General features: G+C 43.1%; 1 protein-coding gene across 3 annotated transcripts in view; it reads left to right on the top strand.

Annotated features, from left to right (window-relative positions):
- Nucleotides 1-55: 55 nt before the first annotated feature.
- Nucleotides 56-15374, top strand: part of MAN1B1 (mannosidase alpha class 1B member 1) — a 42176-nt gene continuing 26857 nt past the window's right edge. The window contains exons 1-9 of one of the 3 annotated variants that reach the window (XM_085593943.1): nucleotides 56-235; nucleotides 686-797; nucleotides 2424-2532; nucleotides 3641-3777; nucleotides 4771-4931; nucleotides 6926-7035; nucleotides 11879-12064; nucleotides 13930-14078; nucleotides 14690-14878. In XM_085593943.1, the coding sequence (XP_085450069.1) occupies nucleotides 2514-2532; nucleotides 3641-3777; nucleotides 4771-4931; nucleotides 6926-7035; nucleotides 11879-12064; nucleotides 13930-14078; nucleotides 14690-14878 (951 nt within the window). In that variant the 5' untranslated portion in view covers nucleotides 56-235; nucleotides 686-797; nucleotides 2424-2513. The other 2 variants (XM_021533638.4, XM_085593944.1) reach the window with 2 other exon arrangements.

Below are 15374 nucleotides of genomic sequence, written 5' to 3'. Positions count from 1 at the left end.
GAGCGCGGCCGCGCCGGCGCCAGAGCGGCACCGGAAGCGGTTGGCGGAAGTAGCCGGTCCGTCCCGCGGAGCAATGGCGGCCGGCGGCCTCTGAGGCGCCGCCATGTACTCGGGTGTCGCCGCCGCGGGATCGCCGGGCCGGGACTTCATCTCCGTCACTCTCGGCCCGGAGGAGGCGGTCGGGGTCGGTGGCTACAACAACAGCAAGGCCTGGCGGCGGCGCTCCTGCTGGCGGGTGAGGGCCGTGCGGGGAGCTGTGCGGTATTGGGGTATCCTCGGGCTGGGTGCGGGGGTTACCTGGTGATGGGGGAGGGCTGTTGGGTGGTCAGGAACGTCCCTAGACTTAGGTGCAGCTGGAGTGTCGTGGGGGACCTGGCGTCGTCCCTCAGTTCCGAGTCGGGCAGAGGCCACGGCTGTGGGCCCTGGGCGCTGGGGCGACCCCGCTCTGGGCTCTGCTTTCAGAGTGCTCGCGGAGCTGCTTTCTGCAGGGTAGGGGTGTGTAAGGCGCGGTCTGGCTGAGCTGTCTCCACGTCATGTCTTATTTTTCACCAATAAAGCTGGGACCGGGGTCATACGGTAAAATCCTGCTCTCTGCTAGTGGACATTTGAGGAGCAACGCTGTGCTCTCTGGACAGGAATGAGGGGAGTGAAATTTGGTCTCTGTGCCTTTGTTCCCTGTGTTAAGGCTTCAGGGGAGAGTCCTGTCTTCTGCCCGTGGAGAGTAAAGGGAACTGTGGAAGCTGAGTGTGAGAAGAGGCGTCCTTTGGCAGAGCTCTGGGAAGTGACCTTTTCTGCTTGTGGGTAGAATGGGCAGACAGCTTCATGTGCAATGGGAGTCTTGGGCTGAAGAGTCTTGTGTGGGAATGAGTGTGTCAGAGGGCCAAGATAACCTTTGTTACAGATAGGAGGTGATGTATAGTCACCTATAGAGGCTTTACAGGTCATCGGGTGAAGTGTATGAAGAGCTTGCTAGGCACACAGTCCCACAGTTCTTTTTTTATTACCACCTAGAGAGATACAGGCCCAAACCATCACCCTTCATTTTACACTTACTCTTTGTGAGCAAAAAACCACTAAGGTGGTAGTGAATGCCCTCGCATACTCTTGTGCCTTACTCCTACCCATTGCAAGACACCACAATTAAAGCTTATTTTCTCATCCTACCCTGATGAACCACAGGGCTGCTGGATTTCCAGCATCTTTTTGCAATGGGAAGAGGGTCATAGAGTTTGCTAAGCAGGTAGAACTGAAGATGACACAGAGGGACCAGCATCTTGCAGTGTGCACAGAGAAGGTATAACAGTATTCCTGTACAGTCAACAGTGCAGGTGGAAGGCAGGAAACTGTGCTGTGGGACTCACAGTATGAGCACATTGTCAGTTCTGCACAGAGACATTCCGGCCTCTGGCTGTTGCTAAGAGGATGAGGACTGTGGGAAGTACTGTGTGTTTGTAGGAAAGGTCGTTCCCAAGTGTAGCATTGGCAATGAAGTTCCCTCTGTTATATCCAGAATTAGTGAATTTCAGGAGTACTATTGGAAAAGTAATGGTGGCAATTTAGCCGTTGATGTTTAGCTCCAGCTTCTCTCTCTGCAAATGGAAGCTAATGTACCTTGGCCTCTTTCAGGTTAATATCATTTGCTGTCAATTTTTCTGTGATTATTACATATAATCTAGTGTTAACAATACATTTTTGCCCAGAATTAAACTTGAAAAGATTGTGGGTTTGTCTTGTTAGTTGTTGTGGTATTTTACTTAATTTTCACATTGCTGCTGGTTGGTGCCTCTTTTTTTGTGGTGCAGAATTTTTTCTGTGTGAAAGTTCCCATGCTTGTCAGAGCCAGGATACCTGACTTCTCTTTCACACATTGACAGAATATTCTGAGTTGGAAGGGACCCACTCTTTAAGCAAATGGCTGATACAAGGATCGAACCCACGATCTGCCAGTGATTGGTGCACAGCTTATTTTGAGCCTTTCTTTGCTGCAGTAACATTTTTACTTTTCCTGGCATTTTCTTCGAATTTTGCATATGCACTCCCCAGCCAGGAGGAAAGATTTTGGCTGATTCCCTATTTGATAGCTGAGCAGGTGCTCACGTCAGCCAATGGATATTGTGATTGAAGTCAGCTGTAGTTGAAGCTTTCTGGGACTCTTGGCACTTGGCAGGTTCTGAGGTTCTTGGTAAGTGGTTTTTATGTTTTTGTGCATGCCTTGTGCTAGCTGGTTGGATTTCTGTTTTTTCTGTCATTAAAGAAAATAAGCAATAGATACATGCAGTTGGAAAATTATATGCAGGGTAAAATTAAACCTAGTCAATTTTGTGGTTTTAATCTGGATGGACCAATAAGAGTTTATTTTTAACCAAATAGGTTCTTAATGTTACACTAAATACTCTTTTTGTCACTTCTTTTCTCTCCTAAAGAAATGGAAACAGCTGTCCCGACTCCAGCGGAGTGTCATTCTCTTCCTGTTTGCATTCTTAGCACTGTGTGGAGCAATTTCGTACACAAGCATGGGGGAAACATGGAAAAGTATGTGTTCTGTACGGCTTGCAATTGCCAGAATGAGGTGTTAGAGTTAGGAGATGATTGTGGGTCTTATAACCAGTTTTAATTTCCATTGGTAATGACTAGGTGTATTCATTAAAGTGCAGTTCTGAGATGATTTTATGTGGTGTTTGAATGACGTAATGCTTACTCAAAAATATATTTTGTATGTCTTTACTTTCTTTATCTTGACTAGAGCAACGTTTTGTTTTAGTTGATGTTCTGGTTTCAGCCAGGATAGTTAATTTGTTGAAGTAGCTGGGAGGGGGTGTGGCTAAGGCCTGGATGCTATTCTGTACCACCTCTGTCCTTGCTGGGTGTGAGAGAGGGGAGAAGGGGCTCCTTCTGGTAGAGAAAACATGGCAGGAGCACCAGTCTGTATTCATGCCTTTGTGTAAATAGTTTCTTTTTCCTATACCTTTTGTTATTAATACTGTTGGCCTTACTGTTTGTTTTCTTATTTCATTGCTGTTTCCCCTAAATTGTTCTTATCTCAGCCTGTGGTCTTTGCCTTCTGTGTGTCCAATTTTCAACTCATCCACCTCAGAGGGAAGGGGAAGAGGGATGGCAAAACAGAAAAGGGAAAGAGAATGGCAGTGTGGTTTTTGTGGACAGGGAGCACTGAATTGGGAAGTACTGTTCCTAAACTATGACAGTTGATTAAGACCTGAAGGTTTTGAGTGTGTTTTTTGTTTTTAATTATGTTTGTATGTAGCTATGGGTAGCTCAAATCTAATTACTAGAATAAGGTAATTCTTGGTTTTGACTGCCTGTCAGTTTAGAAGTTCTAAGCATTTGGATAATACTAATGCACATTTACCACTGATATTATCTTATTAATTGTATTGAAAAACTGAAATACTAGCAATTTTAAAAATCCCCATGTGCTCTTTAGCAACTTCTATTTATGTTAGGGAGAGGATTAATACCAAAATACGCTTTGTATCTAAAAATTAGTGTGTGTTTATCAATGCTTTGTGAATGCAAACAGTTTTTGGAAGTGCATCTACTACTTGTATACAGCAAACTGTTATAAATTTCTAATTGCAGCCGTAACTGTTGATTCCTTGTGCTGAGTAGTTTGTGTGTCTAGGTATAACAAACAAATCGTTGGATGGTCAGAGAAAAGAACAAGAAATTCCTAGATTGAAACTGGCAAATCCAGCTGTTCTACCAGCACCCCAGAAAGCAGATGCCAACCATAGAGACTACCCTGAGCTTTCACTGCAGGTAATGTGAGAAGAAATTAGTTTTCTAATGCCACAAAGAATTTGTGAAGGCAAATAGTGCTTGGTTCCAACAGTTGTTGTAGAGGAAGGAGTTAGAACTTGCAATAAACTGGTGCTCTTTGTGGAACTCTGTCCTGTCAGGGAGGGTTTTGGTGTAGTATTTCTTGGCTTTATCTTTTTTATATACATTATATATACATATTCTGTATGTTGTTTTTTTACTCACTGCTCTGCCCAGGAGTGCCAGGACTTTATGTCGCAGTGACCTCTTACTTGAGGCTTTACTTGTGCTGTGTGAATCAGTCTCCACTCTTGTGAGGAGCCTGGAGTCATGGTTTATCTGGAAGCTTGAGAAATGCTTCAGAACAAGCAGATGATAGGAGGTTTTGAAGGGTTATGTTTGTGGAGAATGCAGTGGGAAAGGAACATCAACTGACCGTTTACTGTTTGAATTAGTGAAGCAAAGGGATACTGGTTACTGTGTTGTTTTTCATGAATTTATCTCATGAATTCAGGGATTTTTAGTTAATGAATAAAAAATTTTGTATGAAATTTTTTCTTAGTCATGCAAAAATGTACATGTATTACTGTATAGTAATTTTTGGTATTTACACTGGGATTGTGGAAACTTTTTTTTGCATTCTTTTTGCAAGTTCTCATAAATTTACTGTGCCTCGTAAAATGGAATCAAATATCTTTACAATCCTTTGTCACTGCCTTGTGTTAAATGAATACTTGGGAGCACTAGAGGTAATTTAGAAGTAATTTATCAGTGTAAACTTAAGAACAGGATGATTTTACCAAAAGTTTAAAGCAAACAAAACCACAAGGTCTTTAGCATACATTCTACTCAGGTCAGAATTTGCCTGCTGCAAAACAAACAAAATAAACTTTATCTGAACTTATGTTTAATTCTGAAATTATGTTGTTTTATGGTTTGAAGTTTGACTATTTCTGCACCTGACAAAGCACATTTTTTTTTTCCTATTCTCAGAAACCACCGAAACTGCCTCATGTTCGTCGTGGTCCTTCCAATCTTCAGATCAAGGTGCCACAAAGAGACACAAGGCTGAAGACCAGACATGATACCATGAGAGCTGTAGAAGAGCTGGTTGAAGTGCATAAAGTAGAGAAAACAGAGAAATCCATTATCAGGTAGAAATGTTTCAGGCAAGGTACAGTGCTTAGAACCCCCTTGCCCCCGCCAAGATCCATTAAGTGTTAGAGTGAAAATTTTAAGGGCTTTTTGTTAAATGTTTCCGAGGTTATTTTCTTTCTTTGCATGGGTTTGTTCTCAGGCCTGGCCTGATAGCTGCTGGTATTACTAGACTGATATATTTAATTTTGATGAATGTGCAGTTTCTCTGATTTTACTCTTTGCATCACACAGCTGCAGAGGATTTGAAGCCCTGCAAGGCTGGCTGTATTTCTAATGCACTTAGACACTCTTAATGTTCAGCAGGATTCTCAGTGTCCAGAGGTTTCTGCTGTTTGTTGTAATAAATGTTAATCTAACAGTACCAATGTAATAGTGCTGCTACAAGTGTTTTTGTCCTGGGGCAGGTTTGGAAAATGGTAGCAGTGTCAGTGCTGCTTGTGGATTGGTGCCACTAAAAACAGTGGGCCCAGACCGACCAGGCAGAACCAATAGATGTGTATGTAGTTGTGTGTGTGTGTGTAACACCATGTGCTTTCTTCTTTCCTACAAGATATCTCATTCCTTGTAGAGATCTAGTAGTATCTTTAACAGGAGGTCTGTGCTTCTATGGTTATGGAAGTGTTTTAATTTGGGAATAAGTGAAGGAAAGTAATGTGGATATAGAAAAGACTACCAAAAGTTCAGCGGAGGTCCTTCATATTTGGAATGTGAGGCTTGGGGGTTTTATGTGTTTTATGTTCTCTTTAGCACTTGCTCAGATGGAGCTGATGATAGCATCAGAACTGTGCTTGGCTCAGCATTTTGGCTGTCAGTATTGTCTGAAAATGTTTTATTGTTTTGCTTTTGCTTGTGCTGTAACTCACAGACTTAAACAAGAGAACTTAAAAGAGCAATGAAAACATAGTGAAGACTAGCTACAGATTTAAATAATTAAAGTAAGAAATTAAATATGGAATTTATCTAAGTCAGAAGATAGGCTGACTGTAAGCAGACTATTAAAGTAAACACTATAGACTTTAAAGGTCCTGTAAGCCTGGTTCCCCTAGGAGGCGTATAATGGGCTCAAAGGCACCCTACCTATATATTAAATGGTATGGTTGAGATTGTTCGATCTTGATATGAACTTGGCCTGACTTGAAGTCCACTCTGAAAGACTGACTTCTCCTTCAGGAGATTCTTCATGAAAACCTGTAAAAACTGATTTACACATCTGGGTGGAAGAGAAGGCTTGTGATCCCTTGATAGCAGAGTTAGTAATTTGAACATGTCATCCTTTGTACTTAATCATGAGTTTTGGTGATCATCATTTATGTGGTACTGTTGTAGCGTGGCAGGGTGGTAGAAATGCTGCAACTTTCCTCAAAATATTTTTCAGAAGCCACTCAGTGTAAGGCCACGAGAACAGGGCAAAGGGCATGAACCTGTAGTGGCAATGAGGGATGAATAGTTGGGGTGGGCAGTGTCAACTAGCCAGTGGGGGAAGCAATCTAATGCAGATTGGCAATAGTGCTGCAGAGCACCATGGGCTGAGTCCTCTCTATCAACCTAGGTGGAGAAACTCTATGATATATTCTTTCAAGGCAAGGCCCTGGGGATTTCCCTCAGGGGGAAGGATTCAGAGGATTCCACATGGTACTATTAAGCATCAGCAGTTACTGTGGTCATTTCAGAGCTGGTAGATAACAAATTGCTTGTAATACAGCATTTTCAGGTGTTTATTTTTAGAAGTTTTTTTATTAAATTCCATTGCCGAGATATATAGTGAAATTCCAAGAGCTTGTAACACTTATTTCTTAATCGAGCAAATTTCTCTGCAAAGAAAATTTCTTTGAACAGAAAACTTACTTAGTGGGTCACATAATCATTTTGATCCTTGACAAAAATCTAACTTCTGTTTTATCAAAGTATTGTGTGATAAAGGAAATACAGAGGTAAGTCCCATTCATTTGCATGATTTTCTGTGACCAAAATAAGTCCCTTGTATTTGCAGCTGGAGAGGAGCAGTGATAGAACCTGACCAAAGCACTGAACCACCATCCAGTAAAATAATGGAACCAGAAAAACCTTCATCTGTGGAAGCTGAAGACCAGAAAGAACCAGGTAAATAGGACAGCTAATGATACCTTTTTTTTGTTTGCTTTTATGATTTAAGTTGTGCAATTTCTCCCCATACAATTTTTTTTATTTATTTATTTAGATTAAAGGAAACAAAAAGTGTAGGGGAGATGGCTTACCTAGAATATTGTAGTTTTTCAGTGTTCTTATTTCACTATGCCAGCCTTCAAGCTTGTTAGCCTTCAGAATTTGGAAACAAATTTTAGAGACAAATCTTGGAAATATAGCCTCTGGGAAGAGGCAGGATAGCCTAAGTAAGGAGGGCATGGAGGAGAAAGCTTCCTTTTCAGCTGTGCCTTTCTTTTTGTTCTCCAAAAACAGTGAAAGTGACTTCCTCCCTGAACTGTTGCCTTCAGATGAGAAGGCAAGGCGACCTGGTTTCAAGGGACAGCACGGCAGCCCGGCCTCGCCCAGGCCACTCGGGCCACAGACATACACAGACACCAACATGGTGGATGGTCAAATGGCGTTTATTATCTTATCTCGTGAGGTTAAATAGTCAAGGGGCACTTTGCTACGTCAAAGGAAGAAGGTAGGGTCTCTAGGATTAGTAAGGAGTGGAAAACTACTGGGCTTGGTGGGGTTACATGTCTTGGGGGTAATGGATTACATATTACAGGATGAGGGGGAAGGCTCTTGCTTTCCGTCACATCCTGAAATCTTCCATTCGCCTGTCAATACCACATCTCCCCCCTGCTTTTCATAAATAAATGAGGTAGTCCTAGATATAGGAACTGAAGTGAGATACAAAGTTGTAACTTGATAAGGGAAAAGGGGCTTGGTAAACCTAAGTAACTCTCGCAAGGCGAGTTTAGGAAGTTTCTGCAACTGGCAGTGTTTGCAGTTTTTGGTTTACAGCATTTGTTGCTGGCCTATAAACAGAATGTTCGCCTGTTCCAGATGGGCCTGAACAAACGAGACCAGCTTGTTCAGCAGGCATGGTCCTAAGGTAAGAGCTAAAAGCAATATTGCTAGTGGACCTATGAGGGTGGAAATTAAAGTGGTAAGCCATGGCAATTGATTGAACCAGGATTTGAACCAGCTCTGTTTGGTTTCCCTGTCTTTCTCTGAGCTAGTCTATCTCGGAGTTCTGCCATGGAGTCTTTAATGACTCCCGTGTAGTCTGCATAAAAGCAGCATTCCTCCTTCAAGGCGGCACACAGTCCTCCTTGTTGCATGAACAAGAGGTCCAGTCCTCGCCTGTTCTGCAAGACCACTTCCGAGAGCGAGGAGACTGATTCCTCTAGATAGGAAATGGATTTCTTGATCCTCTGCAAGTCCTCATCGACGGTCATTTGCAGCTGAGAAAGTCCTTGTTGTCGGGTCGCGAGGGCTTAGACACCTGTGGCTGTGCCAGCTGCTCCCAGGCCGAGCAGCATTGTGATAGTTATACCTGTGATTATTTCTCTTTTGTGGAGCCTGCCGGGTTCCTCAAAAAGGTGGTATACCTCTTCATCTGAGTGGTACAGGACCCTAGGAACAATTAGAACTTGGAAACAGAAGCTGATAGAGTCATTAAATTTGGCAAGGAATACACAAGGACTCACCTCAGATCGCTGACAAACCCACATCCCAGACGCGGATGGGACCGCCCACTTACCGATCTTTCTGTTGGGCTTGACAACTTTGGTGCAGAAGTTGCCTCTCTGCTTTGCTAAAGCTGCATTGCCAAAACATTTGCCCTGGCCTGTGATTTGACTCAGGGTGATTACTCTGCGGGGAGTGTCCCATCTGCACTGGTGGGGGGCGTTGGCTGTGGAGTAACTGAAGGGGGTGTTTAGAGCGATACCTTTGTAGAAAGGAGGTTTTACATCGTAGCAAAGCTAGCAGGAATCGGTTAGGTTCGGGTTGGATTTGTTCAAGGATAGAGAGGTAGCTGGTAGCATGTGAAAGATTGGGTTTGGGTCTAACTCGGCTAAGCGGCCTATCTGGAAGGTATCCGCGTGGCCGGTCAGGATATCAGTGGCCTTTGCGGGCAAGGTTTTGGGGTATAAGGGCCCCCCACCCCACTGGGGGTTGGCACAGATGGGCCACCTTGCATTCGCGGCAGGAGGAGGCTGAGTGCAGTCCGTGTGACCCCTCCCTTTCCCGTTTCTCTGCGGCCAGGACCTGCAGTCCTTGGCGAGGTGCCCCTTCTTCCCGCAGCCCCAACAGGGCCCTCTTGAGCATGCTTGGGGTGGGGGCACCGCCGTGGACTGCTGTGCCGGCTGGGGACTCTCTGAAATCGCTTTGACAATTGCCTGTACGTCTTTGGGGTTTACCGGAGTATATATCCTTTGTTGATTCCCCTCCGGCCCGGTGATCCTTATTGGAAAGGCTTGAATTGTGGCCGCGGGGGCCTATTCAGCACAAGCTATTTTTATTTTTCCCCAATCGGTAAGCTGGGCTGGTTCGTATTGTAATTGCCTTTCGGTATGGCTTAAAGCTTTATTAGTTTTTGTTTTAAATCGTGTAAGCTCTGCTCTCTCCGTTTCTGAGTCCCAGTCAGTTTCTGTCATCTCTTCCAAGCTGGTGGAGCTGCTGCTGCTGGACTCAGAGTCGGAAGTCGAATGCCAGCGCACTTCCGGGCTTCGGTGCCTTTTGGTGCAGCTCCGGCCCCGCTCCCCCCTCCGGGGGTGGTGCCGCTCCCGCCGCGCGGGCTTGCCCTGCCTCCCGGAGGGGGAGGTCTCTCCCATAAATGGTAGCAGCGTCCGGCACGGCTGCCGATTGGGTCTGTGCTCTCTGCCGCTCTCCTCTTTATCCCACATATGCGCATTAGCAAAACCCCACGCCTCCAGGCTTTTCCCGCTGAGAGCACCCACGCCCTGCCCCTCTCCTTGGTCATCAGAGCCATCTTTGGCTGGATAGGGCGGAGGCGCTGCCCGCATCTCCTCCCGAACTGTGGTTTCTGCATCTCTGGCTTCCTTCGCCAGTCCCTGCCAAAAGGATTGCGCGCGCTGCTGCACCTCCGGCACCAGGTCGCTGATCGGTGGCAGCAGGACGGATGGGGAATCCACGGATTTTTGGGAAGGTTCTGCGGGGGTGTTTGGACTCTGGCTCGGGGAGGGGGGTAACGCGTTGGCCCCCCCGGATCTCCACTCCCGGGCAGGTCGCCCTCAGGGACGGTTTGCGTTGCCGCTCCTACCCCTAGCTTGGGTGTAACTAATAAACATGTGCGCGCTGCACTCCATGTTTCCTGTTCTTCTAGTGCTTTGCGCAGGGCTTTTTCCACTCTGCCCTGTGCCTGAGACTTTTGCCACTGCCTGAAGATTTGGTATCCTCGGCCAGCGTGGCCGCGCATTTCTCCCACACCTCTGGATGTAATATATCCACGGGACGTTCAATTGCCCCAAGCTCTAGGAGCCTTGCGATAGCAAGATAAAAATCCTTGAGCCTACACTTAATTCCCCACTGCTTATGAATCGCACTCACGACCTTCGCGATGGCATCCATGACGATCACTGGTCCGGGGACGTCTCCCCCGCTGAGAGTTGGTCTCACCACCCCGGCCACTGCCTCTTGTCCAGGCGATACCCGCTACCCGAGTAAATCTTCCTGGGTTTCGGCACTAGATATGTTGCCTTCAGATGAGAAGGCAAGGCGACCTGGTTTCAAGGGACAGCACGGCAGCCCGGCCTCGCCCAGGCCACTCGGGCCACAGACATACACAGACACCAACATGGTGGATGGTCAAATGGCGTTTATTATCTTATCTCGTGAGGTTAAATAGTCAAGGGGCACTTTGCTACGTCAAAGGAAGAAGGTAGGGTCTCTAGGATTAGTAAGGAGTGGAAAACTACTGGGCTTGGTGGGGTTACATGTCTTGGGGGTAATGGATTACATATTACAGGATGAAGGGGAAGGCTCTTGCTTTCCGTCACATCCCGAAATCTTCCGTTCGCCTGTCACTATCTACCACACTGAACTAAATTGAACTGTTTTTAAAGCTCACCAGAAAGCTGCAGAAGATGTTTTTCAAGTTGCTGCGCTTGTGGACCTAAGAACTTGTTGCTCCTTTTTCTGAGTTCAGAAAAGAAACCAGGAAGTTCTGGTGTGATAAATGTGGCATATTTCAGTGTGATGTATTTGCACTTCTGCAAGCTTAAAATTTATGGGGTTAGTTGTGCTGCTTGGTGTTTCCCATTCTAGAAGTCTTTGCTCATAATTTTTCAAAATTTCAGCTAATGGCTTGAAATTTTTCATATTCAATATGTAACATAAGGTCCACTTAGTGGTATATTGCAAGCAAAAAATCAGTACAACTATGGAAAAAGACATGGTTTTGCCAAGATGTAAAATGTAAATTTTCTTTCTATTTTGGTATTAAACAGAAAGTTCAATAGAAATAATTTTCTGTAAGTGATTTTAAATTTAACAGAAAGCAGTTAGTAAGAGGGAAGATGAAGAAAATATGTTACGTGTTGAATTAGCTGAGGATTTAATTGTAAGCATATGTATTCAACACCTGGATAACTATGGATCTTAATCTGGTATTTCCTGACTTTCATGTCTTTGAGCTTTAGTGGTACTCATCTACAGATGTGCATGTGATTATTTTAATGTTTTATTTGCAGAAGTGACAGTTTTGTTGCCAGGGAGAAATCTCGGCTTCCAGAGAGATTTCTCTCTTCCAGAGAATTTGGCTGAACTGCTGACTGGAAACAGTAGGTTATTCTGCAGAGCAAAGGCTGTTCTGAAACAAATAATGTGAGGGTGGTTTTTCCATTTGCACTGATCAGTTAGTTTGGAAGAAATTTTATTTTCAGTGGAATGCAGTAAAGTGGTGCATGGTAGAGTTGTATCAGTCCCCTGCAGAAGTCCTGAGCAGGGTGCTGTTTCTCCTTTGCAGTGCCCATCAATGAGCGCCAGCTGGCTGTGATTGAAGCCTTCCGCCATGCCTGGAAAGGTTACAAGGATTTTGCCTGGGGTCATGATGAGCTGAAACCTTTGTCCAAGTCCTACAGCGAGTGGTTTGGACTTGGGCTTACCTTAATTGACGCCTTGGATACCATGTGGATATTAGGCTTAAAAGAAGGTAATTTTTTTTCCTCTTCCATTTTTTTCCTCTAAAATAATTCTTTAATTTCTCTTCAGGCAGTTCCTACTGAGAGTTCTTTGAGGGGAATATTTATTACATGGGGCCTATAAATTTAGCTTCTCTGTGGGGGTAAATACATACATGCATACATTGTGTATACATACGTATGTGTGTATCTGGTAGAATTTGAGGGATGTTTTAATAAACTTCCTGGTCTTTATTTCTGTACTAAAACCTCTGTGCCATACAGCCACTGGAGATTTTGTGCCTATCACTCTTGGGTCGTTTGTCTCTATGTTCCTTGCTTGTGTTTTCTCACACCTAATACTAATATTTCATATATAGATTTAAGAAGGCTCTTTCTGTAAGGAATCCATGGGTGGAGAAAGGGAGTGCTCAGTACCTCTTTCCTGAATAGTTTTGTTGTCTGTATAGTTGTATAGTTGAGAGTTATTCTTGAAATGACCATGCTAGAAAACTTTTGAACAGATTTAAAAAACTAGGCCAAAAATTTTGCAGTTCTGTTGCAAAAAACTTAAATGCTTAATTAGCATTTAAGACAATTTTTTTGTTGTTGGTTGTTTGGGATTTTTTTTTTTTTTTAATGCAGAGGGATTTTTAATGGTATTTAAAGATTTCTGGAACTGTATATATTTAACCATGGTCAATAACCATCTTTGTAAACTTTTATTAAACTTGCAGATTTTTATCTCATGATAGGAAGGACAGATGTCAAGTTGTCAGTATGTTCATCTTTTTTTTCCTAAAACAATAATTTTGAACTGAGTGAGAGTTTTTAGATGTGTTGAAACTGGGCTTTTGGTGAGGGGTTCTTTCTATTTTATATCAGTTCTGCTGACTGCCTTAGAGAGCTCCTGGGCTTTCTTCTGAATAAAAAACGCTATGTAAATGCAAGTTCTGTTTGAGGTTGCTAGTCTTTCTTAGCAGCTGGTGAATGCAAAAGGTTCTGTGGCAAAGAACTCTGCCTTTGCTGTTATACTACTGACAACACTGACTGAAGGTTTTTAGTAGTTCTTCTCAATATGCCCAACATCCTGTATTTGCTCAGTGTCCAAGACTGAAGGGTGCAGAGGCATCCATTGGCTTCAGAGTTTATCTCCTAAGGAATGCCTTCCATTTCTGGCAAACTGATTATTCTGCTTCTCTCAAGCAGGAGTTTCTAGAAGCTGTGAGATCACTGAAATAGCTCAGCCTCCAATTGTGAGGGCTAAGCTAACTCATATGCACCATGGAGACCCCGTGCCAAAGCAGTCATTGAGAGATGCTGCTGCTAAGCTGATTGATGAACCTAATATAGCTTTTTTTTTAACCTTTCTTTTGAATCAGTAGTGTGATAAACAACCATTTTTGTTTCTAGAGAAAAAGATTGCAACATCTTGCAAGAAGCAGGCTCCTGAGGACATTGTTATGCTAAAGCTATTATCTGAAAATGTTACCTGTTATCTTGCTGGATAATGGCTTTGGTTGAAAAAGATTTAACTGAAACTAGAAGGCTTTGTGGAAGTGTAACTAATTATCTGACAAGTCAAATGGATGGAATTGAAACACTGGACTATATTAATAAAAAATTCTTCTATTTCTTATTTTCTTAAACTATTAAGGATTTTCTGTTTTGGTGGATATTTCTGTCTGTATGCATCTGTGGTGTATGCTAAATAAGAATTAAGCCAATGGTAAATGAAACTTCTTCCAGCATGTGCTCTTCATTTTAATTTTTCACCTAAAATTATCATCTCTGTAGACAAGTACAAGTAACTGTAATGGATATATGGAGAACTCATGTCTTTAGTTGTTGGAACATGCCAGAAGTTCATAACTGAACTACCTTTTATGCTTTGCAGAGTTTGAAGAAGCAAGAAAATGGGTAGCAAATGATTTAGTATTTGATAAAAATGTGGATGTGAACCTGTTTGAGAGCACTATCCGTATCCTGGGTGGCTTGCTGAGCACTTACCACCTCTCTGGAGATAGCCTTTTCCTGGAAAAAGCTGTGAGTGTCTGGCCTTACAAATGAAACTAGGTTATGTATTTCATATTGGACAAAGTTGAGGGAAGATTCTTCAGGAAGTTAAATGTTGCAGGTTTTTAACAGTTTCATAAAGTGGTAGGAAAGGCATTTACCATTCAGTTTTGAAGCCTGCACTTTTGCTGTCTGTACAACCTCAAAGCTTTGCTGTGTTTGTCACCTCCTTGTATGTCTGCTCTTCTGCTGATGAATGGCTGACCATCATAAAGTTCATGAAACAAAAGAAGAAATAAATGATTGGCAAAGGGTAATAGTTGTTTTTTTATTGCCCTTTCTGTGTGTCTTAACAGTATCAGCACTTCATCAGATTAGTTAGATCAGCCAGTGACTGCATGATAGGGATTGCAGCCTCAGATGATGCCTGCAGTGCTAAGGACAAGGTGGAAACTCTGCTCATTACTATGAATAAGTTAATGACTTTTTAAATTTCTTTAATTGCTTGCACCATCTAAAACTAAGCTGCTGTTCTATCTTTTCCATCTGCTTTGTGAAGAAAGTCTAATGGGATGTCCATTTATATATATGTATTTTTGGTTTGACTCTTGTTTTGTCCTGTGCTCCGGGGTTTTCTTTAGAAAGACATTGGAAACAGGCTTATGCCAGCATTCAAGACCCCCTCCAAGATACCATATTCTGATGTCAACATTGGTCGGGGCACTGCACATCCCCCTCGCTGGACATCTGACAGCACTGTGGCAGAGGTGACCAGCATTCAGTTGGAGTTCAGGGAGCTCTCTCGTCTGACTGGAGATGAGAAATTCCGGGTATGGAAGAATCAGTTGATATCGCTCTCTTTTTCCATTTCTCTGCAGCTCTACCACTGACTCTCCACCAGTACTCACAGTCTCAGGAGTTTATAAGTTATGATAAATAAATTGGGAAACTCTAGACAAGGGAAGAAAAAGAAACAAAATATTCCATTATTTTATTGAATACCAGAAGTAGTAGTGGAGATGAGTAATTTTTTTTTTCCCTCAGAAACAGCATTTAATTAGAAAAATAAAAATTTCTGAGTGTGGTTTCTTGATACTGTTTTCTATATGCAGAGAACAAAACTGAAATGTTACCATCCAAGGAACTAAAATGTCACTCAATAGTTAAGAGTCTGAGAGGATGGAAAAGTTAGTTGAAATAAAAAAAAAATTCAGAGAAACTAAGTATTTTCCATTTTTCTTTTTGTTTGCTGATGTTGTTATTTTGAACTGTATCCACAGCTCAGTGTTGATGAATGCAGTAATTTAAAGACCCTTAGCTATTGCT

Source organism: Lonchura striata, chromosome 17 (assembly GCF_050655825.1).
Source record: "Lonchura striata isolate lonStrDom1 chromosome 17, ASM5065582v1, whole genome shotgun sequence".
Classification (NCBI taxonomy): Eukaryota; Metazoa; Chordata; class Aves; order Passeriformes; family Estrildidae; genus Lonchura; species Lonchura striata.
This window is presented reverse-complemented; position numbering and strand designations above follow the sequence as displayed.